The 19,364-nt window shown below is 44.5% G+C and overlaps 1 protein-coding gene across 7 annotated transcripts in view; it reads right to left on the bottom strand.

The window, feature by feature from the left end:
- Positions 1 to 19,364, bottom strand: part of FLNB (filamin B) — a 142,516-nt gene that overhangs the window by 64,078 nt on the left and 59,074 nt on the right. For all 7 annotated transcript variants that reach the window (XM_081819475.1, XM_081819430.1, XM_081819435.1 and 4 more), the window contains exons 4-9: positions 18,266 to 18,413; positions 6,458 to 6,576; positions 5,531 to 5,608; positions 4,222 to 4,384; positions 3,027 to 3,224; positions 291 to 428 (exon numbers count right to left, since the gene is read on the bottom strand). In XM_081819475.1, coding sequence (XP_081675601.1) covers positions 291 to 428; positions 3,027 to 3,224; positions 4,222 to 4,384; positions 5,531 to 5,608; positions 6,458 to 6,576; positions 18,266 to 18,413 — 844 coding nt within the window. The remainder of the gene's footprint in view (positions 1 to 290; positions 429 to 3,026; positions 3,225 to 4,221; positions 4,385 to 5,530; positions 5,609 to 6,457; positions 6,577 to 18,265; positions 18,414 to 19,364) is intronic.

The raw sequence follows: 19,364 nt of genomic DNA, 5'->3' as shown, positions 1-19,364 counted from the left end.
TTCAGGTTGTCCCTCCAAGGACAGCACTTTCCAAACTCCACTACATCACTGCTTTTTCTATTCCCAGAAGCCTTAATATGGGAGGCTGTCAGGCCACCACTGGTCCCACTGCACCCAGGGCAGACATAACTAATCACTGCCTCCTTCCCCATGGAGCCCAGATAGCCTCAACTCTTTGATACCGCTCTCTCTGGGATCGATCAAAACGGGCTGGGGGATGAAATCCATACGCCATGGCTGCAAAGCCGGCCCAAGTCACACCTGAGATGGAGAAACAAAGGAGCACTTACTAGGACCCTTCACAGTGACACCAAGTTCCCCGCTTCCAGCAGCTTTGGTATCAACCTTGAAGTCTGCAGTCTCCCGGATGCGGATGCCTTTGGGCTGCAGGCCCCGGCCACTGGCCCGGCAGGCGTTTGGACTACAGGCTGCAAACACAGTTTTGACATCAATTCAACCTTTCATTCGTTAGAGTTGAGCAAGCCAAGGTAACTTGGAGCCACCCGCCAAGAAAATGTTTGTTCTGCACAGAGCCTGCAGCAGCTGCCCGAGGCTAGGGGTCCTGCTCAGGGAGCACACCAGGCTAGCAAATAAGGACACAACATAACTTTGTCCGGCCACACCGCAGAGGGACCGGGGTGGGGGAGGAAGTGGGGGGTTACTTTGGCAAAGAAAGAAGGGGAAGCACAGCCTGCATTCGCTGTGCTCCTGGAACCTGCTGAATCCTGGCGTTTATCCTCTTGGTGGTGAAGGAGAGTTGAATCTCATTGCCACACTCAAGGGCCCAGTAATTGGAAAGACCGAACTTCTTCAAGTCTACTTGGAAAATGTAGCACTTGAAAACATCTGACCATGTTCCAAACTTTGGATCGGCCATTTCTAAAAGTCGAAATGTGATCGTCTTCCACATGAAGAGCCAGGGGATAGCTCAAAAAAGAAACCAGTTCAACCCCAACTCGGCCAAAGCAGACAAACATTTTAGTGCTGTCAGCAGGTAATCGGAATGTGGGTGGCTATAAATGCAACAATTAGCAATAAACACCACTCTCCATTTGATTTCTGGATCTAGTTTAAAAACCTAAAGTCAGAAGTCTAAAAATTAAGGACCAAAGTAGCTTCTAGTAATTTCTTACATGAGAGGTCCACAAAACTACCGTTCCATGGGGGTCATCAGAAGGTTGATAAAACACATCCTCGTACCCTAGGAATTCTTTGCCAACACAGGGGACCTTTTTGAGTATAGAAGTGAGAGAGCAGTGGGCAAAATGTCATGCATGTTGTTTACTAAGTAGCTTTTCCTTTCCAAATCTAACACCGCACATTTGAGTTTTCTCTATGCCAGGAGTGGGATCACAGACTCCAGAGGATGAAACTCTTTACTCCATAGAAAGAAGATAATGCCTCCTCTGGTCCCTCCTCCCTGCAATGTCCTCAGCTGGCTATTTGGCAGACAACTGCTTCTGGAAGGACATACCCACACTCTAGGAGTTAGAGAGGATTTTAGGTGGTTCGTGGATGAACCTAAGTTTATGGCCACATTTCATGGCAAGTGACATTGGTTTTCCATTGTGAAAGGGGGATGAAGATTCTTTTTAATATAAAATCAGTTAAGTAGTGGAAGTACATCAAAAGAAAAACCCTATCAATTAAACTCTAAATAGTACAAGTGATGGATAGACACATGAGAGATAAGCATTGTCCATGAGTGAGAGGAAGTCAGAGAACAGTATTAGAACAGGAAAGCTGTTAAAAATGCTTTCTTGCCTTATGTCAAAGAGAGTTTTGTTTATGAATATGTTGGTTTTATTTTTTTTTTGTCAAAAGGAGAAAAGTTGGTCATACCAGAAATAAGTCACAACAGGATGACAGGACTTCCCGCGGAGGGTTTTAATGTGCCTTAAAAAAAAAAAAACAACCCCAACACTCATGGAAATTCTGAACACGGGTAATAGTCTCAACATCAAAAGGGTAACTGCTCAGTTCATATAAACACTAAATGGAACTAAAGGAAACCACCAGATCCTCCACCATTTTGAGTTGTTTTACACAGGTTTCAATGCAATTAGAGAGTGGGTTTGGGGTCTTGCTGGACAAGTGATGCTGATGCCCATACTGTCATGTCCCGAGGTCACCAACAGCACGGGCCCAGCTGACGTGTGCGGGAAGCACAGAGAACGGGCACGGAAGTCCCACTCAACCAGCCCTTACCCAGCGAGGTGCCTCTGGCCCAGTGCTCTCAGTTAGGAAGCCAACAGCTTCGGGGTCCAGGCTGACCCAGAGGCAGGATTCAGAAGAGGAAGCCAGCTCTACAGACGCAGAGGCAGAGGACAGAACAGGGAAAGGCAAGTACTGGTTAGAAAAGGCAGCAGAGTTGGAAAACAAAACAAAACAAAAAGAACCACCAAGTCTGAAGGAAAAGGAGCCTAACATTAGAGAAAAATGCATGCTCTGGCTGCAGAAGGGGTTTAGCAGCAGGGTTAAGGGATTGACAGAGACCTGGGTTCTCCTTCTACGGATGCCTAGTCTGTGCTCACTGATGCCTTAACGTCACCTAAGTCTCGGTGTCTCCACCTGCAAGCTGGAGATAACACCAGCGCCTGGAACACACCGGCTGGTGTGATGAGCAGATGCCGTGGTGCCGAGTGTGTGGTGACTAGTAAAGGCCAAGCAGTGGGGGCCACGGGGCAGTGCCACACCTGCTAACCTCAGCCACGGGCACCAACGGCCCACACGGCCTCAGTCCTGCATCTCTCAGTGAGGACAACTCTCCTGTGTGAGTGTTTTGGGAAGGATTCAATGAGTTAATACAAGTGAAGCACTCAGGTCATTGCTCGGCTCACAGGAAGATGTTAATATGAGTATCTTGAGGACACAGCAAGCCGCTTCCCACCGAAGGGGCCCTGGCAGGAAGGGGACAGGCACGAGTCCAGCGTGGCCCCCACTCTTCTCCTGGCCTCGGAGCCCAGCTGTGCGCACAGTCACCCTAAAGGCCAGAAGCAGGTATAGCTGGCCACCCCAGCACTCACCTTCCCCAACCTGCACGACGAAGGGACTCTTGGGAATGGTGTCCCCCGCAAAGGAGACCTTGACCACATGGGGGCCGGGCTGCAGTGGTTTGTACACACATCGATACACCTGGTTTCCTTTATCTTCCACCAGCAATTCCACAGTGTTCTTCCCCTGGGGATCCTCCACCTCAACACCAATGTCACCCACACCAGCACCTGGAAGAGAGCAAGCACTCCAGGAGCCCAGGTCATCTTCTCAGAACACTCCCTGCGGATGAGCGCAGGCGCGAAGTGTAGATGGAAGGAGACAGGCGCTCAGAAAGTCCACACCGAGATGCTAACAACTGTTTTCTGGTTGGGCTAGGAGGGTCATAAACTTTCCTTTTTTCCCCCCATTCTCTATTTTTAAAATTTTCTACATTGAAAAGAAAGATGACATTTCATGAACTGTATCATTAAAAAGAAAAAAAAATTTTTTAAACTGTGTCTTATCATTCCTCCCTGCACCCCCGGACCTGGCATAGAATTTGGTCTAGTAAAGCTTCTTTTTTTTAAAATTTTACTTATTTATTAGAGAGCGAGAGAGAGAGAGCATGAGCGGGGGGGGGCTGAGGAAGAGGGAGAGGCAGGCCCCCCACTGAGAAGGGAGCCTGACATGGGGCTCGATCCCAGGACCCTAGTATCATGACCTGTGCTGAAGGCAGACGCTTAACTGACTGAGCCACCCAGGCACTCCTAGTAGATGATTCTTAAAACTTAGTTTCTTTGGAACAGTTATTTAGCCAAGGCAGAAATATGTACAGAAATTGACTAATTATTAATAATCAAAGTCAAGCTTGAGTGTAAGATCTTAAAGAAAAGCTGGCTTGGAGGGCACCTGGGTGGCTCAGTTGGTTAAGCGTCTGCATTCGGTTCAGGTCATGATCCCAGGGTCCTGGGATCGAGCCCCACGGCAGACTCTCTGCTCAGCGGGGGGCCTGCTTCTCCCTCTCCCTCTGCCTGCTTGTGCTCTCTCTGTCAAATAAATAAATAAAATCTTTAAAAAAAAAAAGAAAAAAGCTGGTTTGGAAAAATCTGTAAATAACTAACACACTTGAAAAAGGGTACTTTTGTTGGCGGTGGTTTGATTTAAAAGACAAAAGGTCAGGCATCCCAAGCCTTGGGGTGCCCGAGGATTATCTCAGGCTCTGGAAGAAAGCCTGATCCACAATACCTGCTGTGTAGATGTCAAAGTAGGTGGGCTTATTGGCGATGTTTCCGGCAGCTTCCAAGCCTGGGCCTTTTGCAGTAACTTTACCGGCATCTCCCTGTGCTTTGTCGACATTCACTTCAAAAGGGCTCTTGGAGATGTGCTGTCCTGCAAAGAGGACTGTAACCTACGAGTGACAGACAGATGGGATATAATCACTGCTCCCTGCCCAGGGAGCGCCCATGTCAAGCCACATGCATTTGCAATCTCCTCTTCCATCCTCCTAACTATCCATACAAGGGTAGCTGGAACCAGGAGCCCCGGTTAAGTGGCCTGAGTGGGATTCCTACCTGGCTCCATCTACCACATGGCTGGGCCTCGGACAACATGCCTTTAGCGAACTAAAAATGTTTACATTGGATAAGAGTGGCCTCTTTAATAGGAGGCGAACCAATACTTCTACTTCAATCTGTAGACATTGGACCCTTTAAGGCATCTGCAGAAGGGGCCATGGTCCCCCCAGAATATAAGGCACAGTTCCAGGATTTCAAACCTACAGTCAAAATGTTTTTCAAGGGACCAAGATCACTCATGTGAGATACAGTATAGATTTTCATCTAAGATTTGAGTCAGTTCTCATCTTTTAAATTTTAAGGGGTATGAAGTTGATTTCATATGAATTGAATAAATTAATTACATCATAAATGCTCCCTTCAGGATTTTTTCCCCCCAAATTCCTGATGTCCTAAGGGTATAAGAAAAATCGATAGCCATGATGCCACGTGAATTCACTGAAGGCCAAGGTAGTAAGTATGGTCTATGTCTCAAAATTTTGGCATGGTACACAGGGATTGACCTGTGTGTGCTGTTGAAGGCTTTCTTTTAAGGAAAGACACACTCCTGGATCACCCTACTCTCTTTAAGACTCTCTGGGTCCCTGTCCTATAGGCCAACTAGACACCCACTCAAACAGAACTCAAAATGTTGCTGAGACAAAAGGCCTGCGGGCTAGACCCCCACCATTTCTCCAGGTACATGACTGGGCCACTGGACTATATTCAACTGGCCCTCTCCACACTCAGGCTTCAATACAGATAGACCCTCCAGAGCACCCGAAAGGGGAATACTTAAGGAAGCACTGAAGACAAAGAACCCATAGCATCTATACTCCAGGCACGTAGCTACAACCATTTGTTACCCAGATGGAGTTAAAAACAATCTTACATTGCAAAGAACTGAGTAGAATTCAACCTTCCTAAGATACCCTCTTACACACATACTGATGCAAGCCCAGAAGAGCAGTCCAAGCAATAGCCATGAAACCTCATCTTACTTTGTGCAACCCGGTGACCTTGGGCAGATACTCCACAGAGTATGTCTTGTTCTTGTCGCTGTCGGGGGTCACTTGTGCCTAGGACAGAAAATGAGCAATAGTCAGAGAAGGTGCTGGGTGTGAGTAAAAGTACGCCATGCCAGCCAAGGCCCTGAAGTGAGCTGCCAGGTCAGGCACCTGTCCTGGCTATTTCCTGCCCCACCACTGCTGAAGGATGCCCCAGGAAAGCAGCAGCCAAAAGTCACAGAAACAAAGTCACGTGGCAAGAATGTATAACCAAGTCACAACTCCCTACTGTCCCAGGGTTGGAACTTGGTAGATGAGAGGGACCATAAAGCAAGTCACTTCAACCTTTAGTGGCTCAGTAATTATTAAGAGCTTATGGAATGCCAGGCCCAGTGTCAGGTACCAAATATAAAACAAATCAGGCATAATCACTGCCCCAGTGGGAGAAACAGACCATATGCCAGTAAACTTAGAATTTCAGATGGTGCTAAGCATTAGGAATAAAATCGAGTCTTAAGAAGGTAAGGAGCAGGACCGGCATGTGCAAAGGCCCTGAGGGAGGAACCAAAGATAGTCGGCCTGGGAAGAGAGTAAAGCATCAATTTTGTTATTATTCTTTTGGCCATCAGCATCTAAAACCTCAATTCACAAGGCCTTTGCTAAATCCAAAGTATCCTTTATTTTATTAAACATTGTAAAAAACAACAACAACAAAAAACATTGTGTCCTTGGGTATCAATTTCTATTACCTTTCAAGGCCCAGCCCTTGGGCAATTACTTTGACTGCTCTAAGCCTCAGGATTCTTTTGATAAAAAACAATTTTTGTTCTGAGCTTTAAAATGAGGAAAATGGAAAGCACAGTCTCTGGACCTGTCACAAGCCCCAAAAGCTCCATGGAATGGCAGCACCTTCCAACCTACCTCTTCTTTGTTCCCTTCGGGATCCTCAACAAACACCATCACCTCTCCTTGCCCAGCACTTATGGTGTCCACAGTGAACTTGGCTGGCTGCTTCACCATGTTTCCTGTAGGCTCAATTCCTGTCAGGTTTACACAAGCACATTACAAGCTGGGCAAGGACTTGACATAGAGACCATCACCCACCATGTTTCCTTCAGGGAACTAAGAAATGGGACCCAGCCCTGGGCGCCTGGGTGGCTCAGTTGGTTGAGCGACTGCCTTCAGCTCAGGTCATGATCCTGGAGTCCCTGGATCGAGTCCCACATCGGGCTCCCTGCTCGGCAGGGAGTCTGCTTCTCCCTCTGACCCTCCCCCCTCTCATGTGTTCTCTCTCTCTCTCAAATAAATAAATAAAATCTTTAAAAAAAAAAAAAAGAAAAAGAAAAAGAAATGGGACCCAGCCCCGCAGCTGCCATGTGGGAGACAGGGACACCTGTGACAAGGATTATCAAACAGGTTGAAAGCCCTAAATTTGCCCTTGTTATTTTATTTTATTTTATTTTTTTAAGTAAGCTCCATGCCCAGTATGGAGCCCAATGCAGGTCTTGAACTCACGACCCTGAGACCGAGACCTGAGCTGAGATCAAGAGTCAGATGCTCAACCGACTGAGCCATCCCGGTACCCCTGTCCTTGTTATTTAAGCGATAACTGATTCTGAAATATTCAGAGCAATTCAGTCAGAAGTCTATACAACTGTGAAAAATGATACAGGAACTACCAGTGGGGTTTGCCCCGAGGGAGGTAACACTGAGGAAGGAGGAATGAGGTGTGGGAGAACGGCTCATTTTTCATTAAAGACCATTTTGCATTACTTGAAATGCTTAAAAAATGGCATTTGATCAGTATTTCTTTTTTTTTTTAAAGATTTTATTTATTTATTTGAGAGAGAATGAGAGACAGAGAGCACGAGAGGGAAGAAGGCAGAGGGAGAAGCAGACCCCCCGCCGAGCAGGGAGCCCGATGCGGGACTCGATCCCGGGACTCCAGGATCATGACCTGAGCCGAAGGCAGTCGCTTAACCAACTGAGCCACCCAGGCGCCCTGATCAGTATTTCTAAAACTATTTATTTTGAGATGACTGAGCAAATTAATATGAGATATTCACATGCAGGTTAAAGAAATAATACCCTTTATCTAGTTCCCCAAATGGTTACATCGTACAAACCCTAGTACAGTATCACAATGATCCTGGGCTTGACACAGTCAAGATACAGAACATTTCCATCCCCACAGAGGTCCCTCATGTTGCCCTTTTATAGCCATACACACTCCCTCCCCACCCCACCCTTTCCTTACCCCAATAACCCCTAATCTGTTCTCTATCTCCATAATTTTATCATTTCTAGAATGTTACATAAATGGAATCACATTATGCAACCTTTTTGGGTTGGCTTTTTACACTAAGCATGATCTTTTGTAGATTCATCCAGGTGGGTGCCTCTATCAATAGTTTTTTTATTGCGTATTCCTTGATACAAATGTACCAACATGTGTTTAACCATTCACCCACTGAAGGACATTTGGATTGCTCCCAATTGTCTGTTACTGATAAAGCTGCTATAAACATTAGTGTACAGGGCTGTGTATGAACGTTAAGATTTCATTCCTCTGGGATAAATGCCAAGGGGTGCCAACTGCTGGGTTGTATGGTAGTTGCACGTTTAGTTCTTTTAAAGAAACTGCCCAACTGTGTTCTCAAGCAGCTGCATTCCCACCAGCAATGGATGAATGATCTGGATCTGCTTTCTCTGCATCTTTGCCAGCATTTGGTATTATCACCACTTTCTATTTTAGCCATTCTGATAGCTATGCAGTGATTTTAATTTGCATTTCTCTTATGGCAATAAGACTGAACATCTTTTCACGTGCTTCTTTGCCATCTGTATACCCTTTTCCGGGAAATGCCTGTTCACATCTTTTGCCCATCTGCTAACTGGATTTTTTTACCCTATGGAGTTTTGAGCATTCCTTATATATTCTAGATACTGGTTCTTCGTTGGATAGGTGGCTCTCAAATATTTTCTCCCAGTCTTAAGCTTGTCTTTTCGTCCTCTTAACTGCAAAGAGTTTTAAATTGCTTTAAACAAGTTTTCTAAATCCAACCGTTGTCTCAGCAGCATTTTGAGTTCTGTTTGAGGGGGTGTCCAGGTGGCCTGTGGGGTGGAGACTGAGGGCACTTGTCTTGCATGAGAGCAGGGTGATCCAGGAGTGTGCCTTCACTGTGAGAAAGCAGTCCAATCCTCGTGTGCCATGCCAAGACTTCGAGGCACAGACCATGCTTCATGAAATTTTTTATATTCTGAATTTTGGTGAAGTCCAACTTACCGTATTTTTCCTTTTAGGGATCATGCTTTTGGTGTCAAATCTAAGAACTCTTGGCCTAGTCCTAGATCCCAAAGATTCTATGTTGTTGTTGATTTTCTGGAAGTTTTATAGTTAGATATGGTCCACTTTGAATTAGTTTTTCTATAAGGTGTGATACTTGCGCTGAGGTTGTTTGTTTGTTCGTTTGTTTGTTTTCTGCCTATGGATGCCCAGTTGCTCTGGAACCGTGCGTGGAAAAGGCTCTCTTTCCCCCCACTGAATTGCTTTTGCACCTCTGTCAACAATCAGTTTGCATAGTTGTGTAAATCTCTTTCTGGGTTCTGGATTCTGTTCCATTGATCCATGTGCTTATCCTTCCACCAATATCACATGGTCTTGATTTCTATACCTTGATGAGTCCTGAAATCAGGTACACTGACTCCTCCCACATTTTTCTTCTTTTTCACAATCACTTTCCCTACTGTAGTTCCTTGCTTTGCCATATATGCTTTAAATAATCATCTTTTCTGTATCTATGAAGAATCTTGCTGGAATTTTGACAGAAACTATGTTAAACCTATATGACAATTTGGGGAGAACTGTTATTTTTACTCTTTGACTTTTTCAATCCATAAAAACAGTACATCTCTCCATTTATGTAGGTCTTTTCTTTGGTGTTAATTCTTCTCATTAATGTTTTTTGTAGTTTTCAGCATAAAAATCTTACACATTTTATTACATTTATACCTATTTCTCAGTTTTCTGAGTGACTGCAAATGGTATGGTATTTCTAATTTGGATGTCCTCATGTTCATTGTGGGAAACCTATATGATATACATTCCAGCATACAGAAGTAAAATTGATTTTTGTATGCTGATCTTATATCCTGAGACTTTGCTGAATTCACTTATTCAAGGAGAGTTCTCGGGCTTTTTTGTATTTTGTCTTCTTTTGTTGTAGATTCTTTGGGGATCCCTACACAGGCAATCAAGTCATCTACAAATAGGGAAGCTTTATTTCTTCTTTCCAACATGTGTGTCTTTTATTTCCTTCTCTTGCCTGACTATACTCACTAAAACTTGCATCATGATGTTGAATAAAATGGTGGTGAGCATGGACATCCTTGTCTTATTCCCAATCTTAGGGGGCACATTCAGTCTTTCACCATTAATTATAATGTTAGGTGCTGACTTTTTGTGGTAGCTACTCTATATCGAATTGGAGAAGTTCTTCTTTAGTCCCCTTTTTCTGAGTTCTTATCATGGATGCCTGCTGAATTTGGTCAAATGCTTTTTCTGTATCAATTGATGTGATCATGTGATTTTCCTTCTTTAGCTTGTTTTCACTGCTTTTCTAATAGTGTGCCAGCCTTGAATTCCTGGAATAAATTCTGCTTGGTCATGATGAATGATTATTTTCATATATTGCTAAATTCTATTTGCTACTATTCTGTTGTACGCTTTTTTTTTTTTAATTTTAAGTAATCTCTACACCCAGTGTGGGGCTCCAACTTACAACCCCTTGATCAAGAGTCCCATGCTCTACTGACTGAGCCCCTATGCTTTTATTCTATATTCACGAGGGATATTGATTTGTAGCTTCCTTTTTTGGTATCACCTTTGTCTGACTTTGTTATTAGAGGCAGCTTCATAAAATGAATCAGAAAGTGTTCCCTCCTCGTGTTTTCTGGAAGAGATTGTGTAGAATTGGTGTTAATTCTTCTCTAGATGTTTGCTAAAATTCTGCAGTAAAACCACCTGGGCCTGCAGATTTCTTTTCCAAGGGCTTTTAAATTATAAATTTGATTTCTTTAATGGTTACAGGGCCACTCAGGTTTATCTATTTCATCTTGGTTGAATTTTGGTAATTTGTGTTTTTTGTGAAACATCTATGGTTGTTAAACACATATTTTTTTTTATACCATGTTCTTTCTTCCTGTAATTGAAAGATTCCTTCTTTCCTCATTCTTCTTCTATCCAGAGAATTTCCTTTAGTCATCCTTTTAGGGCAGATGTGCTGGTGACAAATTCTTTCAGTTTTCTTTCCTCCAAGAATGTCTTGATTTCTTCTTCATTCCCAAAGGGTATTATCCCTGGATACAAGAATCTGAGTTGACAATTCTTTCCTTTCGGCACTTGAAAAATATTGTGCCATGTGTGCCTCCACGGTTTTTGAAGAGAAATCTGTCATTCTATTTCTTCCTGATAGATAAGGTATCATTTCTCTCTTGATGCTTTCAAGCTTTTATTGTCTAGTTTCTTGAAGTTTGTCTAAGATGTGGCTTGGTGGGGATTATTTATTTATCTATCGGTGGTGGTGGGTAGGTAGGGGGTTTATCCTGTTTGGGTTTAGCTCAACTTCTTGAATCTGTAGGTTAGGTCTTTTGCCAAATTTGGAAGATTTCAGCCATTATTTCTTTGAGCGTTTTCGCCCTGCCCTCTTTTTACTCTCCTCTGGGTCCCCTGTGACATAAATGTTAGATGTTTTATTATTGTCCCATAGGTCCCTGAGACTCTGTTTGTTTGTTTTTTCAGTCTACTTGCTCTGCCATTCAGATTGGGCAATTTTTATTCTACTTTCCAGCTCACGGATTCTTTTCTCTGTCCTTCCATTTGCTATGGAGCTTATCCCCTGAGTTTTTATTTGAGTTAGTGCATTTTTCAGTTCTAAAAATTCCATTTGGTGCTTCTTTATATCTTCTATTTCTTTGCTGAAACATTCTATGCCCTTGCTGAGCTTTTCCATTTTTTTGCTTGTTTGAAGTAGATTTGTAAGTGCTTGTTGAAGCCTTTTTATAACAGCCGCCCTGAATCTTTTCAAATAATTCTAACATCTCTATCATCCGGTGTTGGCATCAACTGACTGCCTTTTTTCAGTCTGAGATCTTCCTGGTTCTTGGTATGATGAGTGATTTTTTTTTATTGAAACCTGGGTATTATGTTATGTTATAAAACCCAGGTTTTATTTAAATGTTCTTTCTTAGATGCCTTTGTATAATGCTGATGCAGCAGGGGAAGGGGGAGTGCACGTCTTGTTACTGCCAATGGGGAAGACATCCAGGTTCCCTATTCAACCTCCACTGATTCTCAGAATGAGGGGGGCTCCTCGTTACTAGTAGGTGGAGGTGGGAGATCCAGCTCCCCACTAGGCCTGCACTTGTGGCTGGAAGGGGTGGGAGCACCTCATTGCTGCTGACATCATCTACTGCCATCTCCTTACTGCTAGACTGTGCTGCGAGTCTAGGCTCCCCCCTTGGCTCTTACTGGTGTAAGTCAGGGCAAAGAGGCCACTATCTTTCCTGGGATGCTTGGCTGCAGCAAAACAGTTATTGTCTCCTGGTGTTCTGTCCTGTGAGGCTGCCCTTTCCTGTTCCTTTGGCCAGAGAGAGCAGGCGACTGTGCCCTTTGATGTTTCAGGTGGGTGGCTTCCCTGCACCCAGTCTGATATATAGGAGGCAAAAAGAAAGCCCAGGGAACTCACTACTCTGTCGGCCCTTGGGTCCTGAGATCTGTAGCTGGATTGTCTTATTCTCTTTCAGTCTCTCCATATGTTTATCTTGTATAAAATGCTCAGGAATTTTAGTTGTACTCAGCAGAAGAATTAGGAAAAGGATTTCTACTCCATCAGTCCAGAAGCAGAAGTTCAAGTATTCCTATTTTAAAAGTTTTTTTATTGGGGTGCCTGGGTGGCTTAGTCGGTTAAGCATCTGGCTTCAGCTCAGGTCATGATCCCAGGGTCACTGGGCTCCCTGCTCAGCGGGGAGTCTGCTTCTCCCTCTCCCTCTGCCCTCGCTCCTGTGCACGTGCACTCTCTCTCTCTCTCAAATAAATAAATTAAATCTTTTAGAAGTTATTTATGATGGAGAATTCCACACCTATACAGACACGGAGACCTGTCTCCTGAAGTCCCGGGTACCTATCACCTCGACGCAACAACTCACGGCCAGTCTTGTTTTACGTCTTCACTCCTACCTCTCCCCTCCTCCTGTATTATTTTGATACAAATCCTAGACCTCACATCCTTATTTATTTTTTGAAGATTTATTTTAGAGGGTGGGGGGAGGAGCAGAGGGAGAGAGAGAATCTCAAGCAGACTCCCTGCTGAGCATGGAGCCTGATGTGGGACTCAATTTCATGACCCTAGATCATGACCTGAGCTGAAACCAAGAGTTAGACCCTCAACCGACTGAGCCACCCAGGTGCCTGTGGACCTCATATCTTTAATCCATAAACATTCACTATGTATCTTTAAGAGACATTTCTAGAATATCCACATCAAAAAAATTAACAATAATTCCTTAAAACCATCAAATATTGGGGCGCCTGGGTGGCTCAGTCGTTGAGCGTCTGCCTTCGGCTCAGGTCATGATCCCAGGGTCCTGGGATCGAGCCCCGCATCGGGCTCCCTGCTCGGTGGGAAGCCTGCTTCTCCCTCTCCCACTCCCCCTGCTTGTGTTCCCTCTCTCACTCTCTCTCTCTGTCAAATAAATAAATAAAATCTTTAAAAAAAAAAAACCATCAAATATTCAGTGATCCTATTCCCTAGGACTCCTCACAATGAAGGGTGCTTATGGCTTGCTCTGCAGTGAATGCTTCACACAGAATACGGGTTTTAGGAAAGGTTTCTGCTTAGTTCACGGACGCATGCTTTCAACACACCTAACCCTGCAAGCGAGCCCCCACAAAGATCTGCTTATGGCTGTAGGTTTCCCTCACTCCAGCCCTCCATCCTTTCAGTGAATGGGTCTCAGTGAATGCATCTGCAACTGCCAACTGGCTGCTAACTGCAATCCGGCCAACGTCCAAGAGATAAAATTTAAAAAACCTCTAAACCCTTTTAAAAACTAGAGGAAAGGGCGCCTGGGTGGCTCAGTTGGTTAAGCGACTGCCTTCGGCTCAGGTCATGATCCTGAAGTCCCGAGATCGAGTCCCGCATCAGGCTCCCTGCTCAGCAGGGAGTCTGCTTCTCCCTCTGACCTTCCTCCTTCTCATGCTCTCTGTCTCTCATTCTCTCTCTCTCAAATAAATAAATAAAATCTTTAAAAAACAAAAAAAAAAAACTAGAGGATGAGATGTTCTCTATGCTTTCTGGTTCAGTTGGCAAAAATGAAGCACTGTGGCCACACAAGAGACAGAAAACTGCCCCTGCCCTTGGGTTCACCACAGGACAAAGATAGTATCTTAAGGCCCGACCCGTGTGGCCTCACGTGTGGCCCTGTTGCCTAAAATGACACTTGGTCCTCCTACTTAAGAAGAAAAAAGGGGCGCCTGAGTGGCTCTGTCAGTTTAGCGTCTGACTCTTGATTTCGGCTCAGGTGATGATCTCAGAGTCGTGAGACCGAGCCCCATATCAGGGCTCCGAGCAGGGCATGGAGCCTGCTTAGGATTCTCTCTCCTCCTCTACCTCTGCCCTCCTCCCCAATACTGCCTTCCCCCACTCATGCTCACTCTCTCAAAAAAAAAAAAAAAAAAAAGAGAGAGAAAGAGAGGGAAACAGAACTATCGTATAATCCAGCAATCTCACTTCTAGGTATAGATGCAAAAAATTGAAAGCAGGGCCTCAGATATTTGCATATTCATGTTCACAGCAGCATTATTCATAGGAGCTAAAAGGTGGAAGCAATCCAAATGTTCACTGATGGAAGAACGGATGAGCAAAATGTGGTATATCCATGGGGTGAGGTATTATTCAGCTTTAAAAAGGAACAAAGGGCGCCTGGGTGGCTCAGTTGGTTAAGCGACTGCCTTCGGCTCAGGTCATGATCCTGGAGTCCCTGGATCGAGTCCCGCATCGGGCTCCCTGCTCGGCAGGGAGTCTGCTTCTCCCTCTGACCCTCCCCCCCCTCATGTGCTCTCTCTCATTCTCTCTTAAATAAATAAATAAAATCTTTAAAAAAAAAAAAAAAGGAACAAAAATTCTGACACATGCCACAACATGGACGAACGCTGAAAACATACTAAGTGAAGTAGGCCAGACACAAAAGTACAAATATTGTATGATTCCACTTACATGAGGTACCTAGAATAGGCCAATTCATAGAGACAGAAAACAGAATGGTGGTTTTCAGGGGCTGGGGGCGGGAGGAGGGGAGGGCTATAGTTTAATGAGATTAGAGTTTCAGTTTGGGAAGATAAACACGTTCTGGAGATGGATGGTGATGATGGCCATACAACACAGTGAATGTACCTTAATGTCACTAAATGGTACATTTTAAAATGGTTAAAATAGGGAATGTTGTGTTATGCATATTTTACAACAAAAAAAAATGAAAAAAATATGTATCTATGCATACATACACAGGTGTGTATTTTTTTAAGGTGTGCTTCCTCCACAAGGACACAACACTTAAAAAAGGAAAAAAAAAAGGCAGATGAGGGGCACCTGGCTGGCTCAGTCACTGGAGCACGTGACTCTTGATCTTGGGGTTGTGAGTTCAGGCCCCATGTTGGGGTGTAGAGATTACTTAAAAATAAAATCTTAAAAAAAAAAAAAAATTGGCAGATGAAGGAAATGGCAATGACTAGCCACATTCCTGACTATAGCAAATAGTCATTCTCTAGAAAACAGCATCGTGAAAGGAAATGTTTCACATTAACAATGGGGAAGCTGGACAGCCAGTGATAAGGTGACTGAAAACAAGCATTTTATGCCTTGATTAGATTCAATCCACCTGACCAGTTTTGTCGACAAGAGATTTATTTGGCCCTTTGAAGCCTTTTTTTTTTTCTTCAATATTTTATTTGAGAGAGAGAGAGAGAACAAGAGGGGGTAGGGGCAAAGGGAGAGGGGAAGCAGACTCCCCACTAAGCAAGGACACCCCCCCTCCAGCATGGGGCTCGATCCCAGGACCCTGGGATTATGACCTGAGCCGAAGGCAGACACTTAACAGACTTGAGCCATCCAGGCGCCCCAGCCATTTGAAGCTTTTTGCCATGAAGGAAGCATAACCTTGAAAAATCCAAGATTCCTTATTCCAGCCACCACCTTTGGTTATGGCTCAGAGCAAGCAGTTTTATTTTTTTTTTAATTATTTTTTTTTTTTAAAGATTTTATTTATTTATTTGACAGAGAGAGACACAGCGAGAGAGGGAACACAAGCAGGGAGAGTGGGAGAGGGAGAAGCAGGCTTCCCGCAGAGCAGGGAGCCCGATGCAGGGCTCGATCCCAGGACCCTGGGATCATGACCTGAGCCGAAGGCAGACGCTTAACGACTGAGCCACCCAGGCGCCCCCAGAGCAAGCAGTTTTAAAGCAAGCATGGACATGCCAACGTTCGAGTGAATGCACATCCGGGGAGGGCTTCAAGCAAAGTCCCCAGGCCCTACACTGTCTTCACTGTATGTATACAATGATTGCATACAAATGATTGCATGGACGGCACCTCGATGCCAAAAGGAACCTCAAATGGCAAGTGGGTTTGTTCCAGAACTATCAGGCTGTCTCTGCTGTTCTAAATCATGCTAAAAAGACAGATGAAAAGAACCTGACCACTAAGACTGAGAACCACATATGGCACCACTGCTCTGGTTCTGTGTTACCTTAAGACTAAGCTGATACCAGGTGGGGAAATGCTATCTTCAAAGGGAATGAGTGTATGGGATATCCTGTTACGAGGCAAGTGCTCTGAACTCTTCAGAAAGTCAGTGTCATTTAAAAAAAACAAAAACAAAACGGGGTGGGGGGGCCAGGTAGCACCTGGGTGATGCTGTTGGTTACATGTCCAACTCTTGGTTTCAGCTCAGGTTGTGATCTCAGGGTCGTGAGATTGGGCCCCGCATTGGGCCCCATGCTCAGTGCAGATCCTGCTTAAGACTCTCTCTTCAGAGCGCCTGGGTGGCTCAGTCGTTAAGCGTCTGCCTTCGGCTCAGGTCATGATCCCAGGGTCCTGGGATCGAGCCCCACATCGGGCTCCCTGCTCCATGGGAAGCCTGCTTCTCCCTCTCCCGCTCCCCCTGCTTGTGTTCCCTCTCTTGCTGTCTCTCTGTGTCAAATAAATAAAATCTTTAAAAACAAAAAAGACTCTCGCTTCCTCTCTCCCTCTGCCCCTCCCCACCTCCCTAAATATAAATAAACAAATCTTTAGGGAAAAGATTTTTTTCAGGGAAATTATTCTAGATTAAAAGAGTCTAAAGAAACAAGAAATATAATATGTGAATTTTTTTTTTTTTTTTTAAGATTTTATTTGAGAGACAGAGAATGAGACGGAGAGAGAATCTGAAGCAGACTCCGCACTGAGCACAACGCAACTCTGGGCTTGATCCCACAACCACAAGATCATGACTTGAGCCGAAACCAAGAGTTGGGCGCTTAACTGACGGAGTCACCCAGGCGCCCCTGTAGTAAGTGAATTCTAATCAGATCTTGGTTTATAAAACAACAAAAACTATAAAAGATGATTTTAGGACAATAGGGACATGTTCATATAAACTGGATATTAGCTGATATGATACTGTTAATTTTCTTATGTGTGATCATGAATACGGTGGTTATGCAAGAGGATGCCCTATTTTTAGGAGAGGCTTGCTGATATATTGAGTGAACTGTCACGATGCCTGCAATTGATTTTCAAAGAATTCAACAATCTCTCTCACACACACACACACACACACACACACACACACACACACACACACACAGAGGAAGGGCTAGAGAAAACTATTATGTTAGAATGGTTAGATTCTAGCAGAGGATATACAAGATAATTTGTGTGTCTAAATGCTATCCCAATGGTAGTTATAAAAATTAAGAAATATAATCCATTCCTTCCCTTCTCCATAAAAAAGGGAACAAATTGTACCTCACTGTGCTAATCTTTACCAGAAACCACACCAGGCTGAAATGCAGTGTTCTTAAAAAGCTGGTGTGCTTGAAGTCAGGTGCCAACCAGAACACCAAATGCCTCACAAAATGCCTTCAACCCACCATAATGTTCTGAGCAGAACACTGCCCTGCAGCTGCCTTGGTGATCATAAATAGGATGTCTCGGCAAGGAAGTGTCTGGGGGTCACAATCGCTCCCCCCCAACCTAGAAATCTGAAGCAGAAGGAGCATGACCAAAGGAGAAATGAATCAGCAGCCAGATGACCCAACTCCTGCTCCACCCCCATCTGCTGATGGTGGTGATCTGGGGTGGGCACCCCCACCTCAGTGGATCGGGCCTCTGAAGCCTCATCTGAAAAATGCAAATAGTCCTCTCTTCGTCCCAGGATTACTGCACTAAAATCACAGCGCTACAAACCCCTCGTTCTCCATCAGGTTAAAGCAGCAGTGCCTAGATTCATGAAGCAGCAACGCTGGTCACAAACAAATGGACCATGAGGTAAAAAAACAGCTGATAAAGGAGGCCTGGGGTGTCTAAAGGGTCAACCCTATGCGTTCTTGATGCTACACATCTTCCTCCTGAAGCCACATAACCATGTCTAAGACCAGAGGACAAGCCTCAAACCAGCAAGACCAGTGCTTACCTCGGCCATAGGCCCTGGCTTTCTTCGGGTTGAGTTTGGGTTTTAGAGGAGCCCCGGGCTTGAGCTTGGCTTTGGGGAACTGGGACAGGTAAGTCATCACCGAGTGCTCGTCCACATCTGGATGAATAATTTCTTCAGGAGTGATGACCTAGAATAAAGCCTGGTAGGTGAACGCCCAGAACACATCACTTGTAACTGTCAAAGATTTGCAAATGTCTCTTAAGCCAAGCACTACAAATATAAGAAATTGAATCAAGCTCTAAATTAAGTGAAATTACATTAAAATGACATGCCAACGTCAGTGTTTTTAACCTTTTAGAGGTGTCAGTCTTCCTTTTGGAAGCTGAGGACCCCCTCAAGACAATTCTATATGTAATTTCCAGAGGTGCACACCCGTCCCCAAAAGAAAGCTCACTCATCCCCCAGAGAAACTTTCCAGGAGGGGTAAGCTACATCAAGTGAGAAGAAACAAGTACACAAGGGATTGGAGCATATTACCAAAAAGTATATAACTGTCCTTTTGCTTTGCTCATCTACTCATTGCCTACATCTCTAGGAATTCTGTTACTAATAAAAAATAGTAATAAATACAAAGTGCCAACACACAGCGATGTATTAGACATGTGGTCTTGTTCCAGACTGGATGTTTGTATCCTCCCGAACTTCATATGCTGAAGCCATAACCGTCAGTGTGATGGTTTTAGCAGGTGTGCCCTTTGGGAGGTAAGCAGGTTGAGATGAGGTCATGAGGATGGAGCCCCCATGATGGGATTGGTGCCCTCATAAGAAGGGTAGGAAAGACCGGACCTCTCTGTCTTTGCCATGTGAGGACACAGAAAGAAGCCAGCTGTCTGCAAGTCACCAAGAGGGTCCTTCTCACCAAGCACTGAATCTGCTTGCACCTTGCTCTTGGACGTCCAGCTTCCAGACTTGAGAAATAAACCTCTGTTGTTTACACCACCCAGTCTATGGTATTTTGTCATACAGCAGCCTGAGCTGACTAAAATGGGTTTCAAGACATTATGAGCTGTTCAAAGAAATAGGGAGGAAAGGAACTTCTCCTGACATGCAGCTTAGGAGCAAGATTATGCCCATGCCG

This window comes from Leptonychotes weddellii, chromosome 1, assembly GCF_054177405.1.
Source record: "Leptonychotes weddellii isolate Sample4059 chromosome 1, ASM5417740v2, whole genome shotgun sequence".
NCBI classification, from domain to species: Eukaryota; Metazoa; Chordata; class Mammalia; order Carnivora; family Phocidae; genus Leptonychotes; species Leptonychotes weddellii.
This window is presented reverse-complemented; position numbering and strand designations above follow the sequence as displayed.